Here is a 25,552-nt window from a genome sequence, read left to right on the forward strand (position 1 = left end):
TTCTCCGACACCAGCAGGGTGTCTAACAATTCAGTTCAATTCTGACACTATCTAGAGTCAACAAGGACCCCATGGGTTAAGGGCTCAGTCCCCCAAGACTGCCCCCAGCTCAGATGCTAGTCGCAGGGCCCACGGGCCACCTTCTGCCTGACTGGCTATAAATCTGGGGTTTCCCGCAGCCCCTCCTCGGGTGCAGTAATTTGCTAGAACGACTCACAGAACTTGGGAAAGTGCTTTACATCCTGCTGCTGCTTTATTATAAAGTCTGTAACTCAGGAACAGCCAGATGGAAGAGAAGCACGGGACCAGGCATGGGGGAGGGCTGCGGGGCTTCCATGCTCTCTCCCGGCACCTCTGTGTGTTCACCAACCCAGCAGCTTTCTGAACCCCGTTGTTTAGGATGTTATTGGGGTTTCATTAAGTAGGCATGATTTGCTCAGCTATTCAATCATTGGCCATTAGTCCTTGGACTCAGTTTTCCACCCTCTCCTCCCCACCCCAGAGGTAGGAGTAGGGGTGAGAGGGGCAGTGGAGCTTAAAGATCTAACCTTCTAATAAGCTCTCCTAGAGACCAGCCCCCATCCTGAAGCCACCAAGAGTCATCTCGTTAGCATCCAAAAAGCAAACTCTGAGGGTTTTAGGGGCTGTGTGCCAGGAAAGGGGGTCACCACAGCCCCACCTGGTCTCCGTGCTCCCACTCTTAGAGTCTGTTTTCCACCCAGCAGCCAGAATTGATGCAAACTATTGACAGTGGACTGCCCCAAACGTTCCCCATCTCGCTCAGAGCAAACTCCAGTCCTGCCCTGGCCACTGAGGCCACCTGTGGTCACCAGCCTCCAGGCTGGTCCCTGGGCAGCCAGGTGTGGCCTTCTGCCTGCCCCTCCCCCTCCAGGTCCCCTTGGCCTCTTCCCCCACCTCCTCGGTCTGTGCCCAGCGCCCCATCTCAGTGAGCCCGCCCCAGCACCTGTTCCAGACTGAGCTGCATGGCCCCGGGGCTCACAACTGCCCTGATCCAGTCTACTTTATAGCACACTTACATCTTAGGTCTGTAGTTGATGCCTCTTCCTCCCGTTAGAATGGAACACCCCGAGGGCGGGGTCTTTGTCCCTGAATTTCCAAGCACAGCACCTCGCTCTTCGCAGCGCTCAGCACACACCTGCGAATGGACCATGGCCAGCTGCTCTAACCTGGTGCTGAGAACCCGGAGTGGGTTCTCACCTCACTCCTGCCCGTCGTGCCCAGCAGGGCAGGGGATGCACGCTGCTGTTGGGTGATGATGCTTGCTCTTCCCCTCTGACCTGCTTCCCTCTTCATTTCTAGACCGGCCTCATTGTTGCCTGCTACCACGGCTTTGTGGATACTGTGGTGGTCTTGGCAGACTGCCCCCACGTTGACGTCAACTGGCAGGACAGCGAGGGCAACACGGCCCTAATCACGGCTGCACAGGCAGGTAAGACCCAGCTTCTCTTCCCTCCCAGGCAGTGGTGCTGGGGGCTGCACTTGACCTCGCTCCTGAGATTGACGGCAGAAGGATGTAGTTGATCAGAGGTCGTGCTTTACTGCTAAGAGGGACAAGGAAAGGGCTGAAGGTGGGTGACGTTCTCTTTGTGTGTTTGGGACAGTGTGTTGCTGAGTCCAAGCTCATACTGCTCTCTGCGTGACAGGCCGGTCAACCCAGAGGTGAGGTGTTAGGGTGAGGAACAGGGACTTTATTCAGAAAGCCAGCAGACCAAGAGGATGGTGCAGGTGGACTGGTGTCCCAAAGAACCGTCTTCCGTGAGTTAGAATTCAGGCTTCTTTTATACTAAAAGGGGAGGGGGTGTGGCTGGTTGTTGGAAACTTCTTCCTGCCAGAATCCTTCATTCTTGCAGCTGTCTGAGCAGGTCTGGTCACAATGTTCCTATAAACCTCCAACAAGACAGTTGTTTTCTGTTTTGCAACTTTTTATCTCTATGTGGATGGAAAAGTGTTACACCTTTAGAGATCAGGGCCTGGAGAACGAGCTATCCTGTATATTTCAGGCTATAGGCAACATTCTTTTACAAAAGGTGCAGAGCCAGCGTGACTAAGCACAGGCGACAGAGTACAAAGGTGAGAGCAAAAGGAATAGACCTAGTAGGGAGTCAGGTCTGCTGTCTGTTCCAAGTGCAGTTTACGCACTAGTGCAGGACTCAGCGTGGGGCAGAGCTAGCTCTGAAACTGCCCGAAGCCTTTCAACAAGAAGCTGCCCCAGAAAGCCAGCTCCACGTCCCCTACCCCAGAGCACTGCACCCAACCTGTGCTCCCGGGATCTGGGAGATGCTGGTGAACTCATGAGTGGAAGAGGCACTAGTGACAGTGAATGTATACAAGTGGACATGTTTATGAGGTAACCTTGCACTTGGCTTGGGGATGTAAAGGAAACCAGGGGCTTCTTGCAGAGAGTGTATCAGTGTAACAAGGTGAGGCTGGTAGTGAGAGCGCCTTGGAAAGGGTAAGTGAACTTCGTCCTGGGATGTTCATCTCCAGAGGTGGTCCTTACGCCAGCATTGCCAAGTGCCCTGTGCACAGCTCTCCTCTTCTGGAATTGTACTCGGACATTTTGGGGACAAACATGAAACTGTACTTGTCCCTTCAGAACTGCGCTTCCTTTGTAACCGTGGTACTAACCGGGTTTGTAATAGACCACTTTCAAAATTCTTGGCCATCAAAATTACGTCTCTTGCATCACTCAGGTTCTCAGTTTCCAGCAGAGAAGCTACTTCTGGCTGAGTTAGGAAGAAAAGGCGTTTGTTTATTAAAGAATGTGGGTCACCATTGCTGAGAGTTGTTGAGAACCAGACTCAGGGCCGGGACGCTGCAGAAAATGCCCCAAACCACACAGCGTGTTGATTGTGGAAAGGGAATTTCTGCCGCTGCCACCCAAGGGGGACTTCCCTGTCCTGTCTTGCATCACAGGCCCCTGTGTCTAATCCAGCATGGGTGACTGATTGCGGAGCCCAGTGGAAGCAGAGACTCAGCACCTTGCAGTTTTGTCCCCATAACGGGAAGTAGTCTGTGCTCACCTGCTTTTCAATCGAGAAGCCTAAGGCAGAAAACCCCCCAAACTTAGCCAGGCGTCAGGGCTGTGCTCACACACGTCCACCTCGTCAGGTGTCAGGGCGTGAAGCTTTCCCTGCATGGAGGCACTCCAGACTTTGAAAGCCCAGGTGCACAACGTCCTGAACAGCAAAAGAGTAAAAGGATATTGTGAGAGGCGTTCAGTGACCGTGACCTTATCACTTATTACCCCCACTGGCCAAGAACCTGGGCAGGGACCAGGGGTGGTGAAGTGAAGGGCACTTCTGCCCTTGAGTAATTGTCCAGCTAAATGGCCATCTGATGGGGCTCTGATGAACGGGTGCGCTGAGAGCCTTGGCGTGAGAACACCCCGTCTAGCCTGGTGGTTTGGGACAGGGGTCGTGGAGGGGTTGGGCATTGAGCTGGGCATTGCAGAGGTCAGAGGGAGGCCAGCCGATGCACCACAGAGCTTCAGGACCAATAGGGAGCCAGGCATGTCTTAGGAAGAGCCAAGGACCATGTGTGTCTAGGATGGGGGAGGGGTGGCCCCACGAGGAGGCAGGGGACCAGGTCATCAAGGGTCTAGATACAATGCGAGGGAATGCATTTGAGTGGCGTGAGGCTGGGTGTGTGGTGACGGGCGAGATGATCCTGGTGGGCACAGAGGCTGTTTCAGAGAGCAGAGAGGGAGCAGAAGCCGAGTGGCAGAAGGCTCAGGTCCTGGTGGTCGTGATGGTGGGCTGTAGGGGAGAGGTGGGTCTGGGCTGGCTTTCAGCCTTTGGAACGCCAGCTCAGAGGGGTGTACATGAAAGGAATGGTGGTTGGAGAAACGTTGCCTCCACTCGGTCCCCAGACCTTTGAAATGCTGAGCCATCTAAGTAAGAGGTCTTCACGGCAGGAGGAAAGTGTGGAGCGTCAGACTCCAGTCCCTGCCGGAATACAGAAGGGATGCCAGGCGTTCTGAGCAGCAGGGTCAAGGCATGGACGAGAGCACGAGTCTCATCCCGGAGTATGAGAAAGTACAGGAAGGCGAGGTTACTTATTGATTTGCGAGAGCTCTTTATGTGTGTAGGGATATTAGTGGTTGTTTAATACCCATGAGGCACTTTCTGAATTCTTGCCTATTTGAAAATGTTTTTATTTTGTTTTCATTCGGAAAATAACAACTTGTCTTTTGCTTTTTTAAAAAAAAAAATTTTGTGTTGCAGAGGAATAGTCTAAGAGTCCAGCCTAATTTTTGTCTTTGTTGATACCCTGTTTCTCAGCCTATAAAGATCTCCTGCCCCCTATCCTTGAGAAGAACCCAACCAACCACCACCAACAAAAAAAAACCCAACTGTCACTATCATATATTTCCATTCCTGCTCTCTGTGTTTGACTTACATTAGGCATATTTTTACTTCAGGGAACACTTTTCTGTTATCTCTTTGAACACTGCATCTGCCTTGCTTTGGTTTTGCTTTCTGGGGTTCCCTCTTAGGTGTAGGTTAGGTCCTCACGTCACAGCTTTCTCTCATCATTGTTTTTTTCTTTTCTATCTTTTACTCCAGGATCTGTGGAAATGCTTCATATTTCTTCATCAGTTTGTTTTTATGCTATTCATTGGGTTAAATTTATTTTTTTCTTCATGAGAATGCTTATGTCTTAGTCCGTTTGGGCTGCTATTACCAAAATACCATAAATTGGGAGCTTAAACAACAGAAATTTATTTCTTACAGTTTTGGAGGCTGGAAGTCCAAGGTCAAGGTGCTGGGCCATTTGGTTCCTGGCATGCATGTGGCATCTTCCTGCTGTGTCCCTGTACGGTGGAGAGAGCAAGATCCAGGTCTCTGGTGTCTCCTTTTATGAGGACACCAGTCCTATTGGATCAGGCACCACTCTTCTGACCTCATTTAACCTTAAGTTACCCGCACAAAGGCTCCATGTCCAAGTACAGTCACGTTGGGGGCTCGGGGCTTCAACATAGGAATTTGGAGGAAGACAACGTTTAGTCCATAACGCTCATCTTTAAGCAGAGCCTGTGCTTCCCTGAACTGGTTTATTTAAGTCAAAGATGACACAGGTCCTTTCAAGGTTAGAGAGAGGCCCAGCAAAGGGAGAAGGAAAGGGCTCCATGTGCTTTCCAGGCTCTGGGTCTGAGGCCTGGCGTGCAGAGGGAGAAATCCAGGCGGGGCTGAGGGCAGTCACAGCGGCGGCTCCCGTCCCTGGGCTGCAGGCGTGTGGTGGGGCAGCGGTCTGTGCCGGCCAAGGTTGAGCATGACACACCCCTGCCTGGTGTCGTTTCTGCTGGCCGCAGGAGCTGGGCGTGGGAGCGCCTCAGGTCTCCTGCTTGGCTCGTGTGCCCGGGCATTGGAAATGGCATCAGTGGGTCTCCGTGCATCCCCACAGCCCCCCTTTTTCCCCGGGGCACTGCTGGAGTTGCCCCAGGTCTACTCAAACACATGTAATGCACAGACTCATGGACTTTGAGAACGAACTTATAGCTACCAGGGGGGAAGGGTGGGGAGAAGGGATAGTTAGGGAGTTTGGGATTGACACGTACACACTGCTCTATTTAAGATGGATAACCAACAAGGACCTGCTGTACAGCACAGGGAACTCTGCTCAATGTTATCTGGTAGCTTGGGTGGGAGGGGAGTTTGGGAGAGAGTGGATACATGTATATGTATGGCTGGGTCACCTGAAACTATCACAACATAGTTAATCGGCTATACCCTAATATAAAATTAAAAGTTAAAAACAGAAACAAAACAAAACCCTGTAATGCCCCATCCTCCCCTACAGCTGGCTCCTGTCTCCACTGCCTCTGACAAATTCCTTTCTGGAATTCTGGCCAGTGGATGGTCCTTCTGTGGTTTCTAGTACCAATAAGGCTTCTCCCTATTGCTTTGGTCATGGGCGGGAAACTGGGACAGGGGACAAGACTCCTGTGTTCATGGCCCTCCTGCTGTGACCTCAAGAGCGCTGGTGGTCCCCAGTGGAGCCTCCCCTCCAGACAGAGTTAGACTGGAGGGCAGTTGGCAGGACTCACATGGCTGGGGTGTGTTTAAGTGTATGGGTACCAGAGGTGAGGGCGTGGCGGGGGGCGGGGATGTGACCCAGACCGGGTCGTGCAGGAGGCTGGCAACATGGTGGCCATCCTGGGTGCTTTCTCCACTCGGCCTTGCTGATGTTCTTATAAGCTGATCGTAGAAAACGATACACAATGTTTGGAAAAAAACCACACATAAGCAATTAAACACATAAAGCAATTAAACTTAAGGGTGAAGATGTCTTAGCTCCTCACTCTTAGTTCTTTCCCATTTTACTTTCTAGAGGTAATAACCATTGTTAACGACTGGATGCGTAGATAAGTTCCTTTCCATCTTCTTTTATAGAAACAAAATATTGTAACGTATTTTCTCTTTTTCCTGGCTTCCATGATCCTTGGCCTATTGACTGATTCGTCCAAGTTCTGTCTGTAGTGTCTGTTTCTTAACCACTCTCACCTCTGCGTGGTCCCCGCTCCCTCCACGGGGGCTCTGAGCCCTGGGACACCCACCCAGGGCTTCGGGGGTGGGGGAGGCCTCCTGGCTCTGCCCACCGGAGCTTTAGGATTGAATTGTTTAGGGGGAGGGGAAGGAGGGAGAGTATGGTTCTTGTGCTACTTTAAAAGAAGTCCAGGGCTTCCCTGGTGGCGCAGTGGTTGAGAGTCCGCCTGCCGATGCAGGGGACATGGGTTCATGCCCTGGTCTGGGAAGATCCCACATGCCGCGGAGCGGCTGGGCCCATGAGCCATGACAGCTGAACCTGAGCATCCGGAGCCTGTGTTCTGCAACGGGAGAGGCCACAGCAGTGAGAGCCCGCGTACCGCAAAAAAAAAAAAAAAAAAAAAGTCCAATTAGAAAGCATGTCCTTCTTTCTCTTAATTGCCTCCATGTAAGGAAGCGATTTTTCCCTAATTTATTGCCGCAGGAGGTCATGACCTCACGGGGCTGCTTACCTCTCTGAGAGCACAGCCTTGAGCTTGTTACTGAACCAGACTTCGGTCTACTCGCCTGCAGGCAGTAAAGCCAGTGTCCTGACACCAGGTGTGGTGGAGGAGAGGGCAGTGTTTATTGCAGGCACCAAGCAAGGAGTCCAGGCAGCTAGGGTTTAAAAGGCCCGAACTCCCCAGAGGCCTTCAGGGAGAGGTTTTTAAAGACAGGGTGAGGGAAGGGGCTGTGGGGTGTGTGATCAGCTTGTGGACGCTCTTCTGATTGGCTGGTGGGAAGTAACTGGGAGTCAACATCATCAACCTTCTGGTTCCGACCCGTCTGGGGGTCTACATGCCTGTGGGGAGCATACGGTTAACTTCTCCCACCTGGTGGGGACTTTGGGATCTGCAAAATAGCTTAAAGGACATGACTCAGATTCTATGGTCTATAGCCCTTGAGGAGGAACTCAAGGGCCTTGACTTTGTGTGATGGCGAAACCATTATTAATTTGTCTGGCTTGCCTGTTTTCCTTTGTTTCTGCGTTTTCTCACTTCTCTGATTAAATTTGTTCTTTGGAACTCGGGGGAGGCCCACGAGGCTAAAGTTTTTCTACCAACAAGAGGAAGGCAGAGGACACAGGGGGTGGTGGTCTGTCCCGTGAAGGCCTCATAGGGTCCTGCTCGGTTACAAGCGGGATCGCTGTCACCCACAGGTGGGTAATCTATGTTTTAACCCAGATTTGGTTAAAACACGGATTTCTGGGCCCCGCCCCAGGAGTTCTGGGTTGTGTAGGTCTGGGGTGGGGCTCGAGACTGTGCCTTTCAGTGAGTTCCCCGGTGATGCTGATGCCGCTGGTCTGCGGACCTCACTCTGAGAACTGGGGCTTTCCATGTTCCTATACCGAATGATGACCCAGGGTGCCTGTCAGTGGGTATAAGAGCCAGGGGTGAGGTGGGGTAGGGGTAGTTCATGGACCTGGGTGAGATGTCGGAGGGACACAGAGCTGTCACTAAATCAAAGGGAGAATAAAGGAAAGCAACTGAGCATCTGCTCATGACTTTCATGTACTGTTTGACCAAAGAGAGGCTGTTTGGGCTTTCAGCTGATAGCATCAAATGATGTCCCGTTTTAATCCAATTCCATAACCAGCTTTATTTATTTGATGATGTCTTAATTCCAAAAGATGTCTAGTAATACATGCTTACAGTGAAAAATCACCACAGAATTATTATTATATAAAAAAAAGAAGTCCCTTTTCACTCTCCCCAATTCTCTCATTGACCGACCACGTTCCAGCTGGTTACGTTTCCAGAACTCACTCTCTCTCCTTTTAAACACAAAGGGTGTGCACGCACCTTTTATTTCCGTGAATGGGGTAATTCTGTAGAGACTGTGATTTTAATTTTTTTCACTCAGTCTATCTAGGAGATCTTTCCGTGTAGACTTGTGCACACGAGATTTCCCTGCCTCTTACAGCGGCACACCCGAGTGATGGTGTGTGCGGCCCCGTGTCCCCCGAGTCCAGTAACTGAGACAGTTCGGTAAGCCATGGGTCATCCATTCTATACAAGATCCTCTTTTTTTTTTTTTGCTGTACGCGGGCCTCTCACTGTTGTGGCCTCTCCCGTTGCGGAGCACAGGCTCCGGACGTGCAGGCTCAGCGGCCATGGCTCACGGGCCCAGCCGCTCCACGGCGTGTGGGATCCTCCCGGACCAGGGCACGAACCCGTGTCCCCTGCATCAGCAGGTGAACTCTCAACCACTGCGCCACCAGGGAAGCCCCACAAGATCCTCTTTTAAAACAAATATTTATTCAGCAGTCACTTCATGTCCAAGGGCTGTGCTAAGTGCTGGGTCTACAGGGCGGGCAAGGGCACACGTAACCCCATCTCCCAAATTTAAAGTCTAGTGTGCACGGGTTTCTGAATGAGGCTGTTTCAGACCACGCTGGAGTGGAGCCCTTTGTGTTGATGGGCTGGGGACGAGGGGCGCATCTCTGAGGTGGGCGTACCTGTCAGCATCCCGGCTGGAAACAGGTGGAGCAGCAGGTGTGATCAGAGTCTAAGCTGAGGAATGGGTAAGGGGGCTGTGAGTAGAGGTGGCAGCAGAGCTCAGGGGCAGGCCCTGGAGAGGGAGAGAGCCCTGGAAGGCTGCCCCCAGGAGCTGGGACCTGGGACACCTGAGCCACTCAAGGAGGGAGGTGGGCAGGGGACAGGGGCTCATACCCGCCCTCCTTCCACCGGGCCCCTGCTCAGTCACACCTGAGACTTCAGGGCTAAGGAACCCGGCAGGTGTGGTCTGTGGCGGTCAGAGCAGGGCAGAGAAGGAAAGAGAAGAAATGCACGGATAGATTCTTAGAACTCAACCGCTTCATCAAAGGACGCCCACCTTTTAAATGTGCACATTTACGTAGCCCCTGCCAGTGGCCTTTAGGAAAAGCTGTACCAATTTATATTTCCCACCACGTTCCCAAAGGGTTGAGAGTTTGTCAACTCAGAATGGACTTCGCTTGCTCTTTGTGTTTCCCTGATTCTTATTGGAGCCTAGGATCTGCTGCAGTGCTTTTGGGTGCAGTCTACTGAATACCCAACAAAACAAGCTTCAACGATGAGGAAACAGTCTTCTCTTGCAACATGATGTGTCTGAAGGCAACAGTTGGGGGGTTGCTTCACCGCATGACTTCCTGATGTCAGGACCTGGAGCCGGCTTCTCAGAAATGCTCCTGACCTTTTGCCTCATGGTCCCAAGATGGCCTGGCAGCTCCAAGCAGCGTGGCTTCACGTTACAGCACAGGAGGCTTCAGGAAGGAGGAACAAATCCCTGTCCGTGTTCTGTTCCCTAAGATGGGACAACATCTCCAGAAGCCTCCAGCACAGCTTCAGTTACATCTGCCAGGGTTGCATCACACACCCTGCCCCAGGCAAAACAAATCGCTGGCCGGGGCCGTGGAGTGACCTCAGTCACCTTTGGCCCCCGCAGAATCTGTGTGGTTAAGGAAAACTGTAAAGTGACCACATGTTTCTATTATTTGATATCGCAGCTGTGTAGCTCGTCCGAGAGTCGGGAGTGTAAATGAGGATGCAAATGCCTGGGTCTGCCTGGCCGTGTTCTCTGCGAAGTCTCACCTTCTCAGGTCCTTATGCAGAATAAAGATACAGCTGAATCTAAGTTAGGCCTTTACCATGGAGAGGATATATGAAAATAAAGCCTCAAATAATCCCTAAATCTCATTCAGCCAGTAATTTCAATTTCTACCTTACTTCCCCTAACAAAAGTATAAAGTAGGATATAACCAAAGAAATGAATTACACGCCCCGGGGATGGCGTTAGGTGTTTACTTTCTCCGTTTCTTCTTCCCCTTGAACAGAAGAGCAGGAGTAAGAGGAAGTGAGAAAACTGCAGGAGTCCTTCTGAACTGGTGATACTATCAAGCTGGTTCAGTACAAGTAACCTCTGGTGCGTCCTTAAAACTTGTTATTCCTTGAAATTATCTTTAAGATTTTGGAGGAAATGCACTGAGAGCCAGCCTGGCATTATTCATGTCACTTGTTTGCTGGGGACAGGGTGGCAGTGAGGCTCCCAGGAGTGGCTGGCAGGCTCAGGCTGCCTGTGTGTGTTCTGAATTGTGAACTGGATTTGGGGAGTGTCCCGCTTCAGAGGAGAATGTAGGACTTGGCCTGAGGCAGGCCAACGCCTCTTCATTGTATTTATCTTATTATCACTACAGCCGATCACGATTTCTAATCTGACTTCATTGTGATCTTTATGGATTTTTGAAGTGTTTTCCTTGTACTTGGTTTCTACTGTTTTAAGTACATTAGAACTTGGCACGTCTCTGAGGTTTCCTAGCATTGCCTCGCCTTTTCCCATAAACTCCATTTTTTGGAGCCTTTCTGACTGAGCACAGCAATGCCACCTCCTTCGCAGCAGCTGGCCCTGCTCCTCGGTCAGACAAGAGGAAAGCCTGTCTGTGCTGCCCGTCCCCTGCTCCCCTTGTGCATTTTCCCCTCCTCTGGATGGGGACGAAGAATCTGTTCTCTTCCTCAGTGCTGCTGGGACCTGATATTTCCAATCAACAGTTCCCTCTACTGGCCTGGTTTGGAAAAGTATATTTTGAGTACCTGGTGTCAGACCAATCAAGTCTGTAGACAACCCTAATTCCATTTTTAGGTCTGCACACGTTTATTGTCTGTTTCCTTTCCTTGAATAAAGGAATAAACAAGACATTTAGCCCATCATTGTTACCCAATTACATGTTGAATTAATAATTGTGATGGCCATGTAATCTTAGTTAATGTGGGTTATGGCTTGAAAATTAGCAACCTTTTTGATAAGTGAATTTTTTCAAGGGAGAAGTAGGAATCCTTCCGCCCTTTTACTTACTAAATATTTATTGAGCTTGCAGTCAGTTGGAAGTTTTGAACTTATGAGCAACAGTGGTGGCTGTGGGAATCCACGGCCACATGGAAATGTGGACCATGAGGCATGATGGTTCAGGTGCCTAATCCAGGCTTGGGGGACCAGGGCAGAGCTTCCAGTGGAAGGGAAGGCTCATCAGGTAATTGGGTAGAAAGCAAAGAAAGAGTATACCAGGCGGGGAACTAGCCTGGTGCGAAGGCCACCAGATTAGAGAAAGTGTGGTACACGGCTGAATTGAAAAGAGAGTTATGATTAAAGAGTCGAGGAGAAGGGCATTGGTGCAAGAGCTGAGGATGAAGAGGGGATATAGGGGAGGAAAAATAACCTTCTCTCTACCCTTCTGGGTTCCCAACTGAGACCCCTGTAATAAAAGACTAACAAGAGAGGACCGGACATCTATAAACACGCATGTATAAATGGGGGACACCCAGGGAAAAATGAATAACTCAAGGAAGTGGCTTAGAACTCTGGCTTATACATCATCTTCCATAAAGAGCAATACATTTGTGGAGAAATGACAGGACAAGGGAAAGCAGTTTTTGAAGAGTTCTCATCACAAAGAAGAAAAACCATCCCCCCCCCCTTTTGGTACCTATATGAGATGATGGATGTTAACTAAACTTACTATGGTAATGTTTCACAATATATATAAGTCAAATCATTATGCTGTACACCTTAATTTAACACAGTGATATATGTTAATTATATCTCAGTAAAACTGGGGAAACATAAAGCAATAAAATAAGAAAATGTATGTCCTGATTTTAGGCAAATGAGGGAGGACAGGGAACTTTTCTTGTAATTGCTTCTTCTCAGTTGCCTTCAGCTCAAAATAAATGTCAAAGTTGCATGTTTTGAGGTGGCATATTCTGCTGCCCTTCAGAGAGCAGGGTCAGATAAAAAAGGAGCTAGTTGGTTAAAGAGTTGAGACTTCATCTAAAGAGTAGAAACCATGACGGGTTTTAAGTAGTTGTGCTGGTCAGAAGAGTTTTTTGCTGGTAGTGTGGAGAATGGGGCAGAAATAGGACCAGGAAGTCCAGGTTGGAGAGGGGTGGACCCCAGGAAGGATGTGGTGGCCCTCATATAGGTTAGAAGTGGGGATGGAGAAACATGGACAGGTTTGGAAGATGTTTAAGAGGTGGCATTGGCAGAATTCCATGATACTTGGATGGGGAAGGGGTAGGGGAGGGCTGAAGAGAAAGCCCAGATTTCTGTCTTGGGCACCTCTGTCAGTTATTGGTGGTATTCATCATTGAATAAGGAATGTGGGTGAGAGGAGCAGTTTGGAAGAAACATGTTTTGGGTTTGATGTGTTGAGTTTGCTTTGTTGGTGGGATGCCCAAGATGAAATATCCAGTAGACAGATATTTAGGTAAGAAACTCAGAAAGAGAGATTAGCTAGCAATAAGTGATCCGGAAGTTTTAGGATGAGAGGGGATAGGATCACCAAGGGAGAGTGTAGGGGATGAGAAGAGGGCTTAGTCATACGTCTGAGGAACAGTGGCATTTCAGAAAGCAGAGAACAGAAGAATTCACAAAGAAAATTGAGTGGCTGGAGAGACAGGAAGAAAAGCAGAAGGGTGAGCTATCAGGACATTTGCAGAAAGTGTTTCAAAAGGATGGAACAAGCAAGTGCTAAATGCTACAGAGATGTCTAGTAAGATGGGAACTGACTAGTAACCATTGGATATTGCTACAAGAGAGTCATTGGGGAATGATGGAAGACGGTTTCAGGAGAATTGGTGGGGGGTATAAGTAGCAAGAGTGAGAGTAGAAGACTCTGGAAGTTAGCCTGAAAAGGAGTCAGATGATTGGTGGTGGGTGGCGGGAATACAAAGACAGGTCCTGGGGATTACTGTTGGTCACTGCAATGAACTGGATGTTTATGTCTTCCCTCCAAATTAATACGTTGAATCCTAATCCCCAAGTGATAGTAATAGGAGGTGGGGCTTTGGGGAGGTAATTAGGTCATGAGGGTGTAGCCCTCATGAATAGAGTTCGTGCTTTAATACAAGAGACTCCAGAGAGCTCCCTCACCCTTTTTTCCATGTGAGGACACAGCAAGAAGATACCCTATGAACCAGGAAGCGGGCTCTCACCAGACACTGAATCTGCTGGCATCTTGATCTTGAACTTCCCAGCCTCCAGAACTGTGAGAAATAAATGTTTGTTGTTTAAGCCACTCAGTCAATGGCAGTTTCTTACAGCAGCTTGAATGAACTAAGACAGTCATATATATTTTAAGATGGGAGACCCTTGAGCATATATACCAGCTTACTGCTGCATGACCACCCCCAGACTCTAGTTGAAAATATGTTTATAGTTGATGCATCTGCGGATGGGCTGGGGATCGGCTGATCTAGACTGCCTTTGCTCGTGTGTCTGTGGGTGAGCCGGACCATTCAGCCGGGTCTGCTCTGCTCCGTGCATTTCTCATCCTCTACCTGGGACCATTGTATCAACCTGGCACGTTCTTCTTAGGGAGATAGCTGAGGCACAAGTGTAGAAGGAGTCCCACCAGTGAGTGTGTTTCAAGCTTTTGTTGGCATCATGCCTGTAGATGTCCTGTGAGCCAATGTTCTTCTTGACAGAAGAACTTAGAAGCCACGTGGCAGAAGGCAAGGTGAGGAATTTAGGCCGTTAATACAATCTGGTGGGAATGAATTTGCAAGGCGGGCGAGGTTGAAGAGAAAGAGGAAGTAGTTTGTAGCACAAATATATTCCCCAGAAGTAGATGGGGAATGGCTTTAAAGCACTGCAAGGGGAGGAGAGATTGGCATCTTTAAATAGGAGAAGAAACACCCTCCTTTTCACTAAGAGGGATGTGGGGAAGTTTTGGGAGTGATGGGGGAAAGTTGAGGGGGTTCCCTTGTGGTTTCAGTTCCCTCTATGAAGTAGGAGGTGTGTCATCTCCTGGGAGAGGGGTTTGCTGTGAGGTAGGTGACTTAAGAGTTGGAAAGTTTAAAATTCCCCTCTTGGGGTTTGGGGGATTGTTGCTCAGTGGAAATCAAGAGTGGATATGATGCTTCTAAGAACATATAGATATTAACCTTTTTTCTTTAAGAGCATGACAATGAACTGAAGGGAGCTTTCCTTTTCTTTGGTAACATAGATAGCTTGAAAGATAGTCCAGCTTGGCTACCATGGACTTCTATCCCCCGTACACTTTCAGAGAAAATGCCATTGGCCATCCAAAGCGAGGCCAGAACCCTGGGGCTTGGGTGGTACCAGGAGTCATCTTTGACTTTTCTCTTTCTGTTACTTGGCTCAGCCCAATAATCACCAAGACCTGTCCATCCACTTCGCTCTGAGTCAACAACTCCTCTCTACCCTCCGGCCCTCCCCGGGGGCTGGCCACCATCTCCTCTGTCCATTGCACACCCACTTGGTGAGCACCCCGCCTCCCCCACCGCTGGTGAGGCTTGTGGACGGTGTGGACGGGATCCACACCCGGCAGCCAGTCAAGAACCATCGTCCCTACCTTGCAGTCTTATCGAGTGGCTCTAGCCTAGATCTCCCTTTCAGAAGATGAACTTTTGATTACGGAAAAACTGTAAAGATTGTGCAGAGAATTCCCGTATACCCCACACTTGGTTTCCCCTTTTGTTAGGCTCTTACACTAGGATGATACCTTGCACAAAACAAATAAACCCACATCGATGCATTTTTTTTTGAATTTTATTTTGCTTTTTTTATACAGCAGGTTCTAATTAGTTAACTATTTTATACATATTAGCATATACATGTTAATCCCAATCTCCCAATTCATCACACCACCACCACCACCCCTGCTTCCCCCCTTGGTGTCCATACATTTGTTCTCTACATCTGTGTCTCTATTTCTGCCTTGCAAACCAGTTCATCTGTACCTTTTTTCTAGATTCCACATATATGTGTTAATATACGGTATTTGTTTTTCTCTTTCTGACTGACTTCATTCTGTATGACAGTCTCTAGGTCCATCCACGTCTCTACAAATGACCCAATTTCGTTCCTTTTTATGGCTGAGTAATATTCCATTGTATATATGTACCACATCTCCTTTACCCATTCGTCTGTCAATGGACATTTAGGTGGCTTCCATGACCTGGCTATTGTAAATAGTGCTGCAACAAACATTGGGGTGCATGTGTCGTTTGGAATTATGGTTTTCTCTGGGTATATGCCTAGTAGTGGGATTGCTGGGTCATATGGTAGTTCTGTTTTTAGTGTTTTGAGGAACCTCCATACTGTTCTCCATAGTGGCTGTATCAATTTACATTCCTGCCAACAGTGCAAGACGGTTCCCTTTTCTCCACACCTTCTCCAGCATCTGTTGTTTGTAGATTTTCTGATGATGCCCATTCTAACTGGTGTGAGGTGATACCTCATTGTAGTTTTGATTTGCATTTTTCTAATAATTAGTGATGTTGAGCAGCTTTTCATGTGCCTCGTGGCCGTCTGTAGGTCTTCTTTGGAGAAATGTCTATTTAGGTCTTCTGCCCATTTTTGGATTGGGTTGTTTGTTTTTTTAATATTGAGCTGCATGAGCTGTTTATATTTTTTGGAGATTAATCCTTTGTCCATTGCTTGGTTTGCAAATATTTTCTCCCATTCTGAGGGTTGTCTTTTCATCTTGTTTATAGTTTCCTTTGCTGTGCAAAAGCTTTTAAGTTTCATTAGGTCCCATTTGTTTATTTTTGTTTTTATTTCCATTATTCTAGGAGGTGGGTCAAAAAAGATCTTGCTGTGATTTATGTCAAAGTGTGTTCTTCCTATGTTTTCCTCTAAGAGTTTTATAGTGTCTGGTCTTAAATTTAGGTCTCTAATCCATTTTGAGGTGTTTTTTTTTTGTATAGTGTTAGGGAGTGTTATAATTTCATTCTTTTACATGTAGCTGTCCAGTTTTCCCAGCACCACTTATTGAAGAGGCTGTCTTTTCTCCATTGTATATTCTTGCCTCCTTTGTCAGATTAATTGACCATAGGTACGTGGGTTTATCTCTGGGCTTTCTATCCTGTTCCATTGATCTATATTTCTGTTTTTGTGCCAGTACCATACTGTTTTGGTGACTGTAGCTTTGTAGTATAGTCTGAAGTCTGGGAGCCTGATTTCTCAAGCTCCGTTTCTCTTTCTCAAGATTGCTTTGACTATTCGTGGTCTTTTGTGTTTCTACACAAATTGTAAAATTCTTTGTTCTAGTCCTGTGAAAAATGCCATTGGTAATTTGATAGGGATTGTATTGAATCTGTAGATTGCTTTGGGTAGTATAGTCATTTTCACAATGTTGATTCTTCCAATCCAAGAACATGGTCTATCTCTCCATCTGTTTGTGTCATCTCTGATTCCTTTCATCAGTGTCTTAAAGTTTTCTGAGAACAGGTCTTTTACCTCCTTAGGTAGGTTTATTCCTAGGTATTTTATTCTTTTTGTTGCAATAATGAATGGGATTCTTTCCCTAATTTCTCTTTCTGATCTTTTGTTGTTAGTGTATAGGAATGCAAGAGATTTCTGTGCATTATTTTGTATCCTGCAACTTTACCAAATTCATTGATTAGCTCTAGTAGTTTTCTGGTAGCATCTTTAGGATTCTCTATGTATAGTACCATGTCAAACAGTGACAGCTTTAATTCTTCTTTTCCAATTTGTATTCCTTTTATTTCTTTTCCTTCTCTGATTGCCGTGGCTAGGACTTCCAAAACTATGTTGAATAATAGTGGTGAGAGTGGATATCCTTGTCTTGTTCCTGATCTTAGAGGAAATGCTTTCAGTTTTTCACCCTTGAGAATGATGTTTGCTGTGGGTTTGTCATATATAGCCTTTATTATGCTGAGTTAGGTTCCCTCTATGCCCGCTTTCTGGAGAGTTTTTATCATAAATCAGTGTTGAATTTTGTCAAAAGCTTTTTCTCCGTCTACTGAGATGATCATATGGTTTTTCTTCTTCAATTTATTAATATGGTATATCACATTGATTTGCATATATTGAAGAATCCTTGAATCCGTGGGATAAATCCCACTTGATCATGGTGTATGATCCTTTTAGTGTGTTGTCGGATTCTGCTTGCTAGTATTTTGTTGAGGATTTTTGCATCTATATTCCTCAGTGATATTGGTCTGTAATTTTCTTCTTTTGTAGTATCTTTGTCTGGTTTAGGTATCAGCGTGATGGTGGCCTTGTAGAATGAGTTTGGGAGTGTTCCTTCCTCTGCAAGTTTTTGGAAGAGTTTGAGAAGGATGGGTGTTAGCTCTTCTCTAAATGTTTCATAGAATTCACCTGTGAAGCCATCTGGTCCTGGACTTCTGTTTGCAGGAAGGTTTTTAACCACAGGTTCAATTTCATTACTTGTGATTGGTCTGTTCATGTTTTCTATTTCATCCTGGTTCAGTCTTGGCAGGTTATAGCTTTCTAAGAATTTGTCCATTTCTTCCAGTTTGTCCATTTTATTGGCATAGAGTTGCTTGTAGTAGTCTCTTAGGATGCTTTGTATTTGTGCAGTGTCTGTTGTAACTTCTCCTGTTTCATTTCTAATTTTATTGATTTGAGTCCTTTCCCTCTTTTTCTTGATGAGTCTGGCTAATGGTTTATCAATTTTGTTTATCTTCTCAAGGAACCAGGTTTTAGTTTTATGATCTTTGCTATTTTCTTTGTTTCTATTTCATTTATTTCTGCTCTGATCTTTATGGTTTCTTTCCTTCTACTAACTTTGGGTTTTGTTTGTTCTACCTTCTCTAGTTCCGTTAGGTGTAAGGTTAGATTGTTTATTTGAAATTTTTCTTGTTTCTTGAGATAGGATTGTATTGCTATAAACTTCCTTCTTAGAACGGCTTTTGCTGCATCCCAGAGGTTTTGGATTGTCGTGTTTTCATTGTCATTTGTCTCTAGGTATTTTTTGATTTCCTCTTTGATTTCTTCAGTGATCTCTTGGTTATTTAGTAATGTATTGTTTAGCCTCCATGTGTTTGTGTTTTTTTTTACTCTTTTCCCCCTGTAATTGATTTCTAATCTCATAGCGTTGTGGTGGGAAAAGATGCTTGATATGATTTCAATTTTCTTAAATTTACTGAGGCTTGATTTGTGACCCAAGATGTGATCTATTCTGGAGAACGTTCCATGTGCACTTGAGAAGAAAATGTAATCTGTTGTTTTCAGATGGAATGTCCTATAAATATCAATTAAATCTATCTGGTCTATTGTGTCATTTAAAGCTTGTGTTTCCTTATTAATTTTCTGTCTGGATGGTCTGTCCATTGGTGCAAGTGAGGTGTTAAAGTTCCCCACTATTGTGTTACTGTCCATTTCCTCCTTCATAGCTGTTAGCATTTGCCTTATATACTGAGGTGCTCCTATGTTGGGTGCATATGTATTTATAATTGTTATATCTTCTTCTTGGATTGATCCCTTGATCATTACATAGTGTCCTTCCTTGTCTCTTGTAACATTCTTTATTTTAATGTCTATTTTATCTGATATGCGAATTGCTACTCCAGCTTTCTTTTGATTTCCATTTGCATGGAATATGTTTTTCCATCCCCTCACTTTCAGTCTGTATGTGTCCTTAGGTTTGAAGTGGGTGTCTTGTAGACAGCATATATATGGGTTTTGTTTTTATATCCATTCAGCAAGCCTGTGTCTTTTGGTTGAAGCATTTAATCCGTTTACGTTTAAGGTAATTATCGATATGTATGTTCCTATTACCATTTTCTTAATTGTTTTGGGTTTGTTTTTGTAGGTCTTTTTCTTTTCTTGTGTTTCCTGCCTAGAGAAGTTCCTTTAGCATTTGTTGTAGAGCTAGTTTGGTGGTGCTGAATTCTCTTAGCTTTTGCTTGTCCGTAAAGCTTTTGATTTCTCTGTCAAAGCTGAATGAGATCCTTGCTGGGTAGAGTGATCTTGGTTGTAGTTTCTTCCCTTTCATCACTTTAAATATATTGTGCCAGTCCCTTCTGGCTTGTAGAGTTTCTGTTGAGAAATCAATCAGCTGTTTACCTTATGGGAGTTCCCTTGCATGTTATTTGTTGTTTTTCCCTTGTTGCTTTTAATAATTTTTCTTTGTCTTTAATTTTTGTCAATTTGATTACTATGTGTCTCAGCATGTTTCTCCTTGGGTTTATCCTGCCTGGGACTCTGTGCTTCCTGTACTTGAGTGGCTATTTCTTTTCCCATGTTAGGGAAATTTTCTACTATAATCTCTAAATGTTTTCTCGGGTCCTTTCTCTCTGTCTTCTCCTCTGGGACCCCTATAATGCGAATGTCACTGTGTTTAATGTTATCCTAGAGGTCTCTTAGGCTGTCTTCATTTCTTTTCTTTCTTTTTTCTTTATTCTGTTCTGTGACAGTGAATTCCACCATTCTGTCTTCCAGGTCAGTTATCCGTTCTTCTGCCTCAGTTATTCTGCTATTGATTCCTTCTAGTGTATTTTTGATTTCAGTTACTGTATTATTCATCTGTGTTTGTTTGTCCTTTAATTCTTCTAGGTGTTTGTTCTTTAATTCTTGTAGGTCTTTGTTCAACATTTCTTGCATCTTCTCAATCTTTGCCTCCATTTTTTTTCTGAGGTCCTGGATCATTTTCACTATCATTATTCTGACTTCTTTTTCTGGAAGGTTGCCTATCTCCACTTCATTTAGTTGTTTTTCTGGGGTTATATCTTGTTCCTTCATCTTGTACATAGCCCTCTGCCTTTTCATTTTGTCTCTCTTTCTGTGAATGTGGTTTTCATTCCACAGGCTGCAGGATTGTAGTTCTTCTTGCTTCTGCTATTTGCCCTGTGGTGGATGAGGCTGTCTAAGAGGCTTGTGCAAGCTTCCTGATGGGAGGGACTGGTGGTGGGCAGAGCTGGCTGTTGCTCTGGTGGGCAGAGCTCAGTAAAACTTTAATCTGCTTGACTGCTGATTTGTGGGGCTGAGTTCCCTCCCTGTTGGTTGTTTGGCCTGAGGTGACTCAACACTGGAGCCTACCCAGCTCTTTGGTGGGGCTAATGGTGGACTCTGGGAGGGCTCACGCCAAGGAGTACTTCCCAGAACTTCTGCTGCCAGTGTCCTTGTCCCCATGGTGAGCCACAGCCACCCCCCGCCTCTGCAGGAGACCCTCCAACACTAGCAGGTAGGTCTGGTTCAGTCTCCCCTGGGGTCACTGCTCCTTCCCCTGGGTTCCGATGCACACACTACTTTATGTGGGCCCTCCAAGAGTGGAGTCTCTGTTTCCCCCAATCCTGTCGAAGTTCTGCAATCAAATCCCGCTAGCCTTCAAAGTCTGATGCTCTGGAAATTCCTCCTCCCGTTTCCAGACCCCCAGGTTGGGAAGCCTGATGTGGGGCTCAGAACTTTCACTCCAGTGGGAGGACTTCTGTGGTATAATTGTTCTCCAATCTGTGAGTCACCCACCCAGCGGTTACGGGATTTGATTTTATTGTGATTGCGCCCCTCCTACCGTCTCATTGTGGCTTCTCCTTTGTCTTTGGATGTGGGGTATCTTTTTTGGTGAGTTCCAGTGTCTTCCTGTCAATGATTGTTGAGCCGTTGTGATTCCGGTGCCCTCGCAGAGGGAGTGAGCGCACATCCTTGTACTCTGCTATCTTGAACCAATCTCCTCAATGCATTTTTTTTTATTAACTAAAGTCCATTTTTTTATTCAGACTTCCTCAGTTTTTCCCTAATGTCCTTTTTCTGTTCCAAGATCCCAGCTAGGATCCCATGTGACATTTTGTTGTCATGTCCCCTCATGCTCCTCTTGGTTGTGACAGTTTCTCAGACTTTATGACTTTCACAGTCTGGGGAGTGCTTGTCAGGTACTCGTCAGGTAGAGTGTCCCTCAGTTTGTGTGTGTCTGGTGTTTTTTGCATGATTAGAGTGGAGTTGCGGGTTTTTCAGAGGAGGACTACAGAGGAAAGTGCCGTTTGCATGACATCATATGAAGGGGTTTGTTAAAGAAAAATTCAATGACACCTGTTAGAGATGGTCAGGCAGACTTTATTCAAAAATCATCTCGCTAGGTATGAGGGCCATCACAATGGGATTTTGCACCAGGGGAGAGGGTAGGCTCAACTCCGACTGCAGCATGGATATGTGGGTGTTTATAGACAAGGAGCAGGGTGGGGGTCTGGGGTGGGAAATGACTAAGAGGAAACATCAGGGAGATTCCGGCCAAACCGACCTAACAAGATTCTTGCTGAAGACAGGCCAGGGTGATCGGATGTCACCTGGGGGCTGGTGGAGGATGAGGAATGACCAGATAGCACGGTGGGGATGAGGGTGGTTCTCGTTAAACTGAAATGAGATTTTACAAGGAAGGGCCCAGATGGGCCTGGGGAGAAGATTCAGGAGCCTGAGTGACGTTTGATCAGGTGGAGAATCTTTGTCGGCACAGGCTCTGGACATGACCGTTGACCCTGACCACCGGCTGAGGTCATGCTGGCCACACTTCTCTCTCGTGAGATTACCGCTCCACCGCCCTCCCCAGCACAGCCTGCTCTTTGGAGGGGACTCTCTGTGCACAGCCCACAAGAGGACGAGTGGGTGCTTATGTGTCACCTCCTTGGGAGTGGAGCAAGTGCATAAGTTTTTTTGGAGTTTTTCTGCCCAGAAATTTGTCTGTTAGGCCCTTTTTATACAACACCTTATCTCCTGTCATTGTCACAGTTGTGAGGTTGATATTATCTCCCATTTTCCAGATGTGGAAACAGAGACTCAGTGAAGTTGACCTACCTCCCCAGGCTCACCCAGATTTTAAGTGGCAGGCTGGGAGCTTGAATTTGAGTGTTCTCAGAGCCAGCTCTCTTAAGTACTCAGTTCTCTGTCTGCATGGCCATTTAGTTACTCCACTGAAGCTATGTCATCAAGAATTAACTTATTCCCTGGGCCGCTTAAGCCCTTCTCTTAGGCAGGGTAAGGCTCATGGGGTCGGTGGAGGACGTTCTTTAGCTCTGTGTGGTCAGCCCGCTCGTTAAGTCCACTCTGAGGACTTCAGGAAGCAAATCCTATACCATACGGTCAAAGTTGGACTAGGCTCAAACTAGATTTCCATATGGGGCACATTCTGTTATGCAAGGAAGGCTGTGTTCTTCCTATCATCTATCTATCTTACTGAAGAAAAAGAAAAAAAGCTCCTTTTTGGTTAATTGGCATGATTTAAAGAAGAAAGGTTGGGCTTCCCTGGTGGCGCAGTGGTTGAGAGTCCACCTGCCGATGCAGGGGACACGGGTTCGTGCCCCAGTCCGGGAGGATCCCACATGCCGCGGAGCAGCTGGGCCCGTGAGCCATGGCCGCTGAGCCTGCGCGTCCGGAGCCTGTGCTCCACAACGGGAGAGGCCACAACAGTGAGAGGCCTGCGTACCGCAAAAAAAAATAATAATAATAAAATAAAAATAAATAAATAAAGAAGAAAGGTTAATATCTATTCATTCTTAGCAGCACTGGGTCCATCCTTGATTTCAGTTGAGCGAGGTTGTTTCGTGATAACAGGTATTGTACTGTCATTCTGGGAAAGCCAGTGGGGAGCTGAGAGTGATTTCACGGGTCACTGGCAGCTCGAGCCTGTAGTCAGGAGTCAGAACGAGTGGACTGCACGTTGGTTTTTCTGATCTCTACATAACATGCAGAACAGGTCTATATAATGGGCCGTTTGTTTTGTGGATTGTCAGTTTTTTCTCTCCCCGCCTGTTCAGAGTGTTTAGGATATGTCGGTGCAAAGGACATCGTGCTGAAAATACGGCGGCCATGCTCTTTCGCGTTTTTAAAGAAACAGCTCCAATTGCAATTCGTTTCACTATGACCCTGGCTAAATCTAACTGACAGGTGCTGCAAAGTGTTTAGCTGGACGACAAACCCAACTGAGATCAAAGGACTCCCCTCCCCCGCCCCTGCTCCAACAGTTTAGAGCAGTTAAGCTGCTTTGGGCACCTGACAGCCAGCATCGTCCCCTGGCGGGGGTGTGCTCTGTAAAGGAGAGCAGAAAGCAAAGTGGTGTGAATGACTCAAAAAGTGGCAGCTGCTGGTTGGAACGTGTGAGTCACAGAGCGGGAAGGTCCCACCCATTTGCTTCTGGCTTGTTAACCCCCGGACACGATCATATTAGTCAGTGCTTAAATCAGAAAGTCAGAAAGCTACATGATTTTTGCGATGAGTTCAGGAGGTGGGCTGAGGTCCATGGTGAGGGGACAGCACTGCTTCTGGAGGAGCCCACACTCTAGTTTCTGTTGCTTGTTTCATTTTTAAGTTGGAAGTTGAGGAGAAGGCTGCACTGTTGCTTGGCCAGCAGCCTGCAGTGTCTGGGTGCCATTCAAGGAGGGTAACTGGGTCCCCGCCTGCACTCTGTCTGTCTCGGTCGGCGTGCGATTGGGGGTACGGAGCTCCTGCCGTGGGAGGAGTTACTGGTGGGCGTGCACAGCACTGGCAGGACCCGGATGGAGGCCCAGGAGACGTCGCTACGGCAGGGGAGGGGTGGGGTCTCCACGCTGCTGTGCTGGGGGCCTCCGCTCCCTCGGCCTCCCAGTCTGCAGGGCAAGGGGGGCTGCATCTCGGGAGCACCTTGTGTCCCATGGCTGCCCGCCCTCCGGAGGAGGCCTCACCTCCTCTGCCATGTGTCCAGTCTCACCCATTGTGCTTCCTGATAGAAGCTGGGGACGGAGCCTCAGGGGTCCTGGCTTCTCCGTGGTGCAGAGGCCTCCCTTCGAGGAGCTGGTGGTGCCCAGTTAGCAGCAGAAGTCGCAGTGCAGTGTCCACCAGGCGTCACACCTGCAGCCCTGACAGCGGGGCTTCCGGGGGACATGTATGGGGTGGGGATGACGGCGGGATTTCCGAGCGAGTCCTCGGCGTGTAAGAATGGAGGCTGGGTCCCCAGCCCTCCATCCAGGCTCAGGTGAGAGCTTCTGCAGACTGCCCACCCTCCCGGGGTATGTTAGCCGTCAGGATTAGGGCCAGGATGGAAATGGCAACCAAGAGGCAGGCTGGCGGGTCAGGGGTCAGGGAGAAGGTAAGCAGGAGAGGAGGCCATCTCCCACCTTGGTCCTGAAATCTGAGCCTCTAGGAAGTGGCTCTCAACAGGGGTGATTTTGCCCCCATAGGGGATATTTGGCAACGTCTGGACACATTTTTGGTTGTCATACCTGTGAGGGAGGAGGGGTATGGTAGCTACTGGCATCTAGTGGGTAGAGCCCAGTGCTAATCGTCCCACACTGCACAGAACAGCCCTACAACAAAGAATAATCTGGCCCCAGGTGTCAGTAGTGCCAAGGTTGACACCCTGCTCTAAGGGACTGAAGAGTCGGGGCGGGGGAGGGTGGCGTGTCATTTCACTCGAGGACTTAATAGATGTGGCCAGTGGGCTTCGGGCAGCATGGGCATTTGACCCCAGAGCTCTTTATGTGGCACAAGAGTCGTTTGAGGATCTTTCTCTGGGTGAGCCAGGAGCATCCTGGGAACACTGCTTGTTACGTGATGTTCTCCTTATTCACCGCTATCCAAGCGTGCGTGGGCTTTTTGAAAACCCTCTGGGAGTGAGCAGAAAATCAGGCCCTTTTTTGGAAGTGCGAGACGATAAAGGGGAGAAATCTATATTTTGAAATGAATATTCTTACCTGCTTGGGTCAATGGATAAGGGTCTGGGTAGCAATACTCCCTGGGTTCCCTGCCTCTGTGTGTGTGTGTGTGTGTGTGTGTGTGTGTGAGAGAGAGAGAGAGAGAGAGAGAGAGAGCCTCTGAGCGGTGATAGGGTGGCAGTGTGCACTGGCATATCCTGTTGTTATGATGATGAGGTACAGACTTTCTCCTCCCTGAGGCTCTGGAGTTCTGGGAAATGGCTCTGAGGTTCATCTTCTGTTTTGCATCGGCGTCTCCTGCTGGGCGCCGACAGCATGCAGGGCCTCCCCACTGACCAGCCAGCGTCTGCGTCAGGCCAGCTCGGGTTTGCCCACGCCACCCCCGCAGTGTCCCTGCTCCCCACATTCCCTCCTCAACAGGTTGATGGGACAGCTGGACTTGCAAGTGGCTTGGCAGGAGGGAATAATGAACCAGAGGCAGCAACGGCATGGCCGGGGCAGGGCCCTCTGTCTTCTCGTTTCCTGGACTCCTGAGAATTATTTTTTGCGGCCTGAGAGGCAAACGCGCGCGCGCGCGCACACACACACACACACACACACACACACACACACACACACACACAC

At 47.7% G+C, this 25,552-nt stretch overlaps 1 protein-coding gene across 4 annotated transcripts in view; it reads left to right on the forward strand.

The window, feature by feature from the left end:
- Positions 1–25,552, forward strand: part of ANKRD33B (ankyrin repeat domain 33B) — a 91,050-nt gene that overhangs the window by 44,759 nt on the left and 20,739 nt on the right. For all 4 annotated transcript variants that reach the window (XM_027125324.1, XM_027125325.1, XM_027125326.1 and 1 more), the window contains exon 2: positions 1,321–1,450. In XM_027125324.1, coding sequence (XP_026981125.1) covers positions 1,321–1,450 — 130 coding nt within the window. The remainder of the gene's footprint in view (positions 1–1,320; positions 1,451–25,552) is intronic.

This window comes from Aethalodelphis obliquidens, unplaced genomic scaffold, assembly GCF_003676395.1.
Source record: "Aethalodelphis obliquidens isolate GAN/ISIS:26980383/991018 unplaced genomic scaffold, ASM367639v1 scaffold29, whole genome shotgun sequence".
Taxonomy (NCBI): Eukaryota; Metazoa; Chordata; class Mammalia; order Artiodactyla; family Delphinidae; genus Aethalodelphis; species Aethalodelphis obliquidens.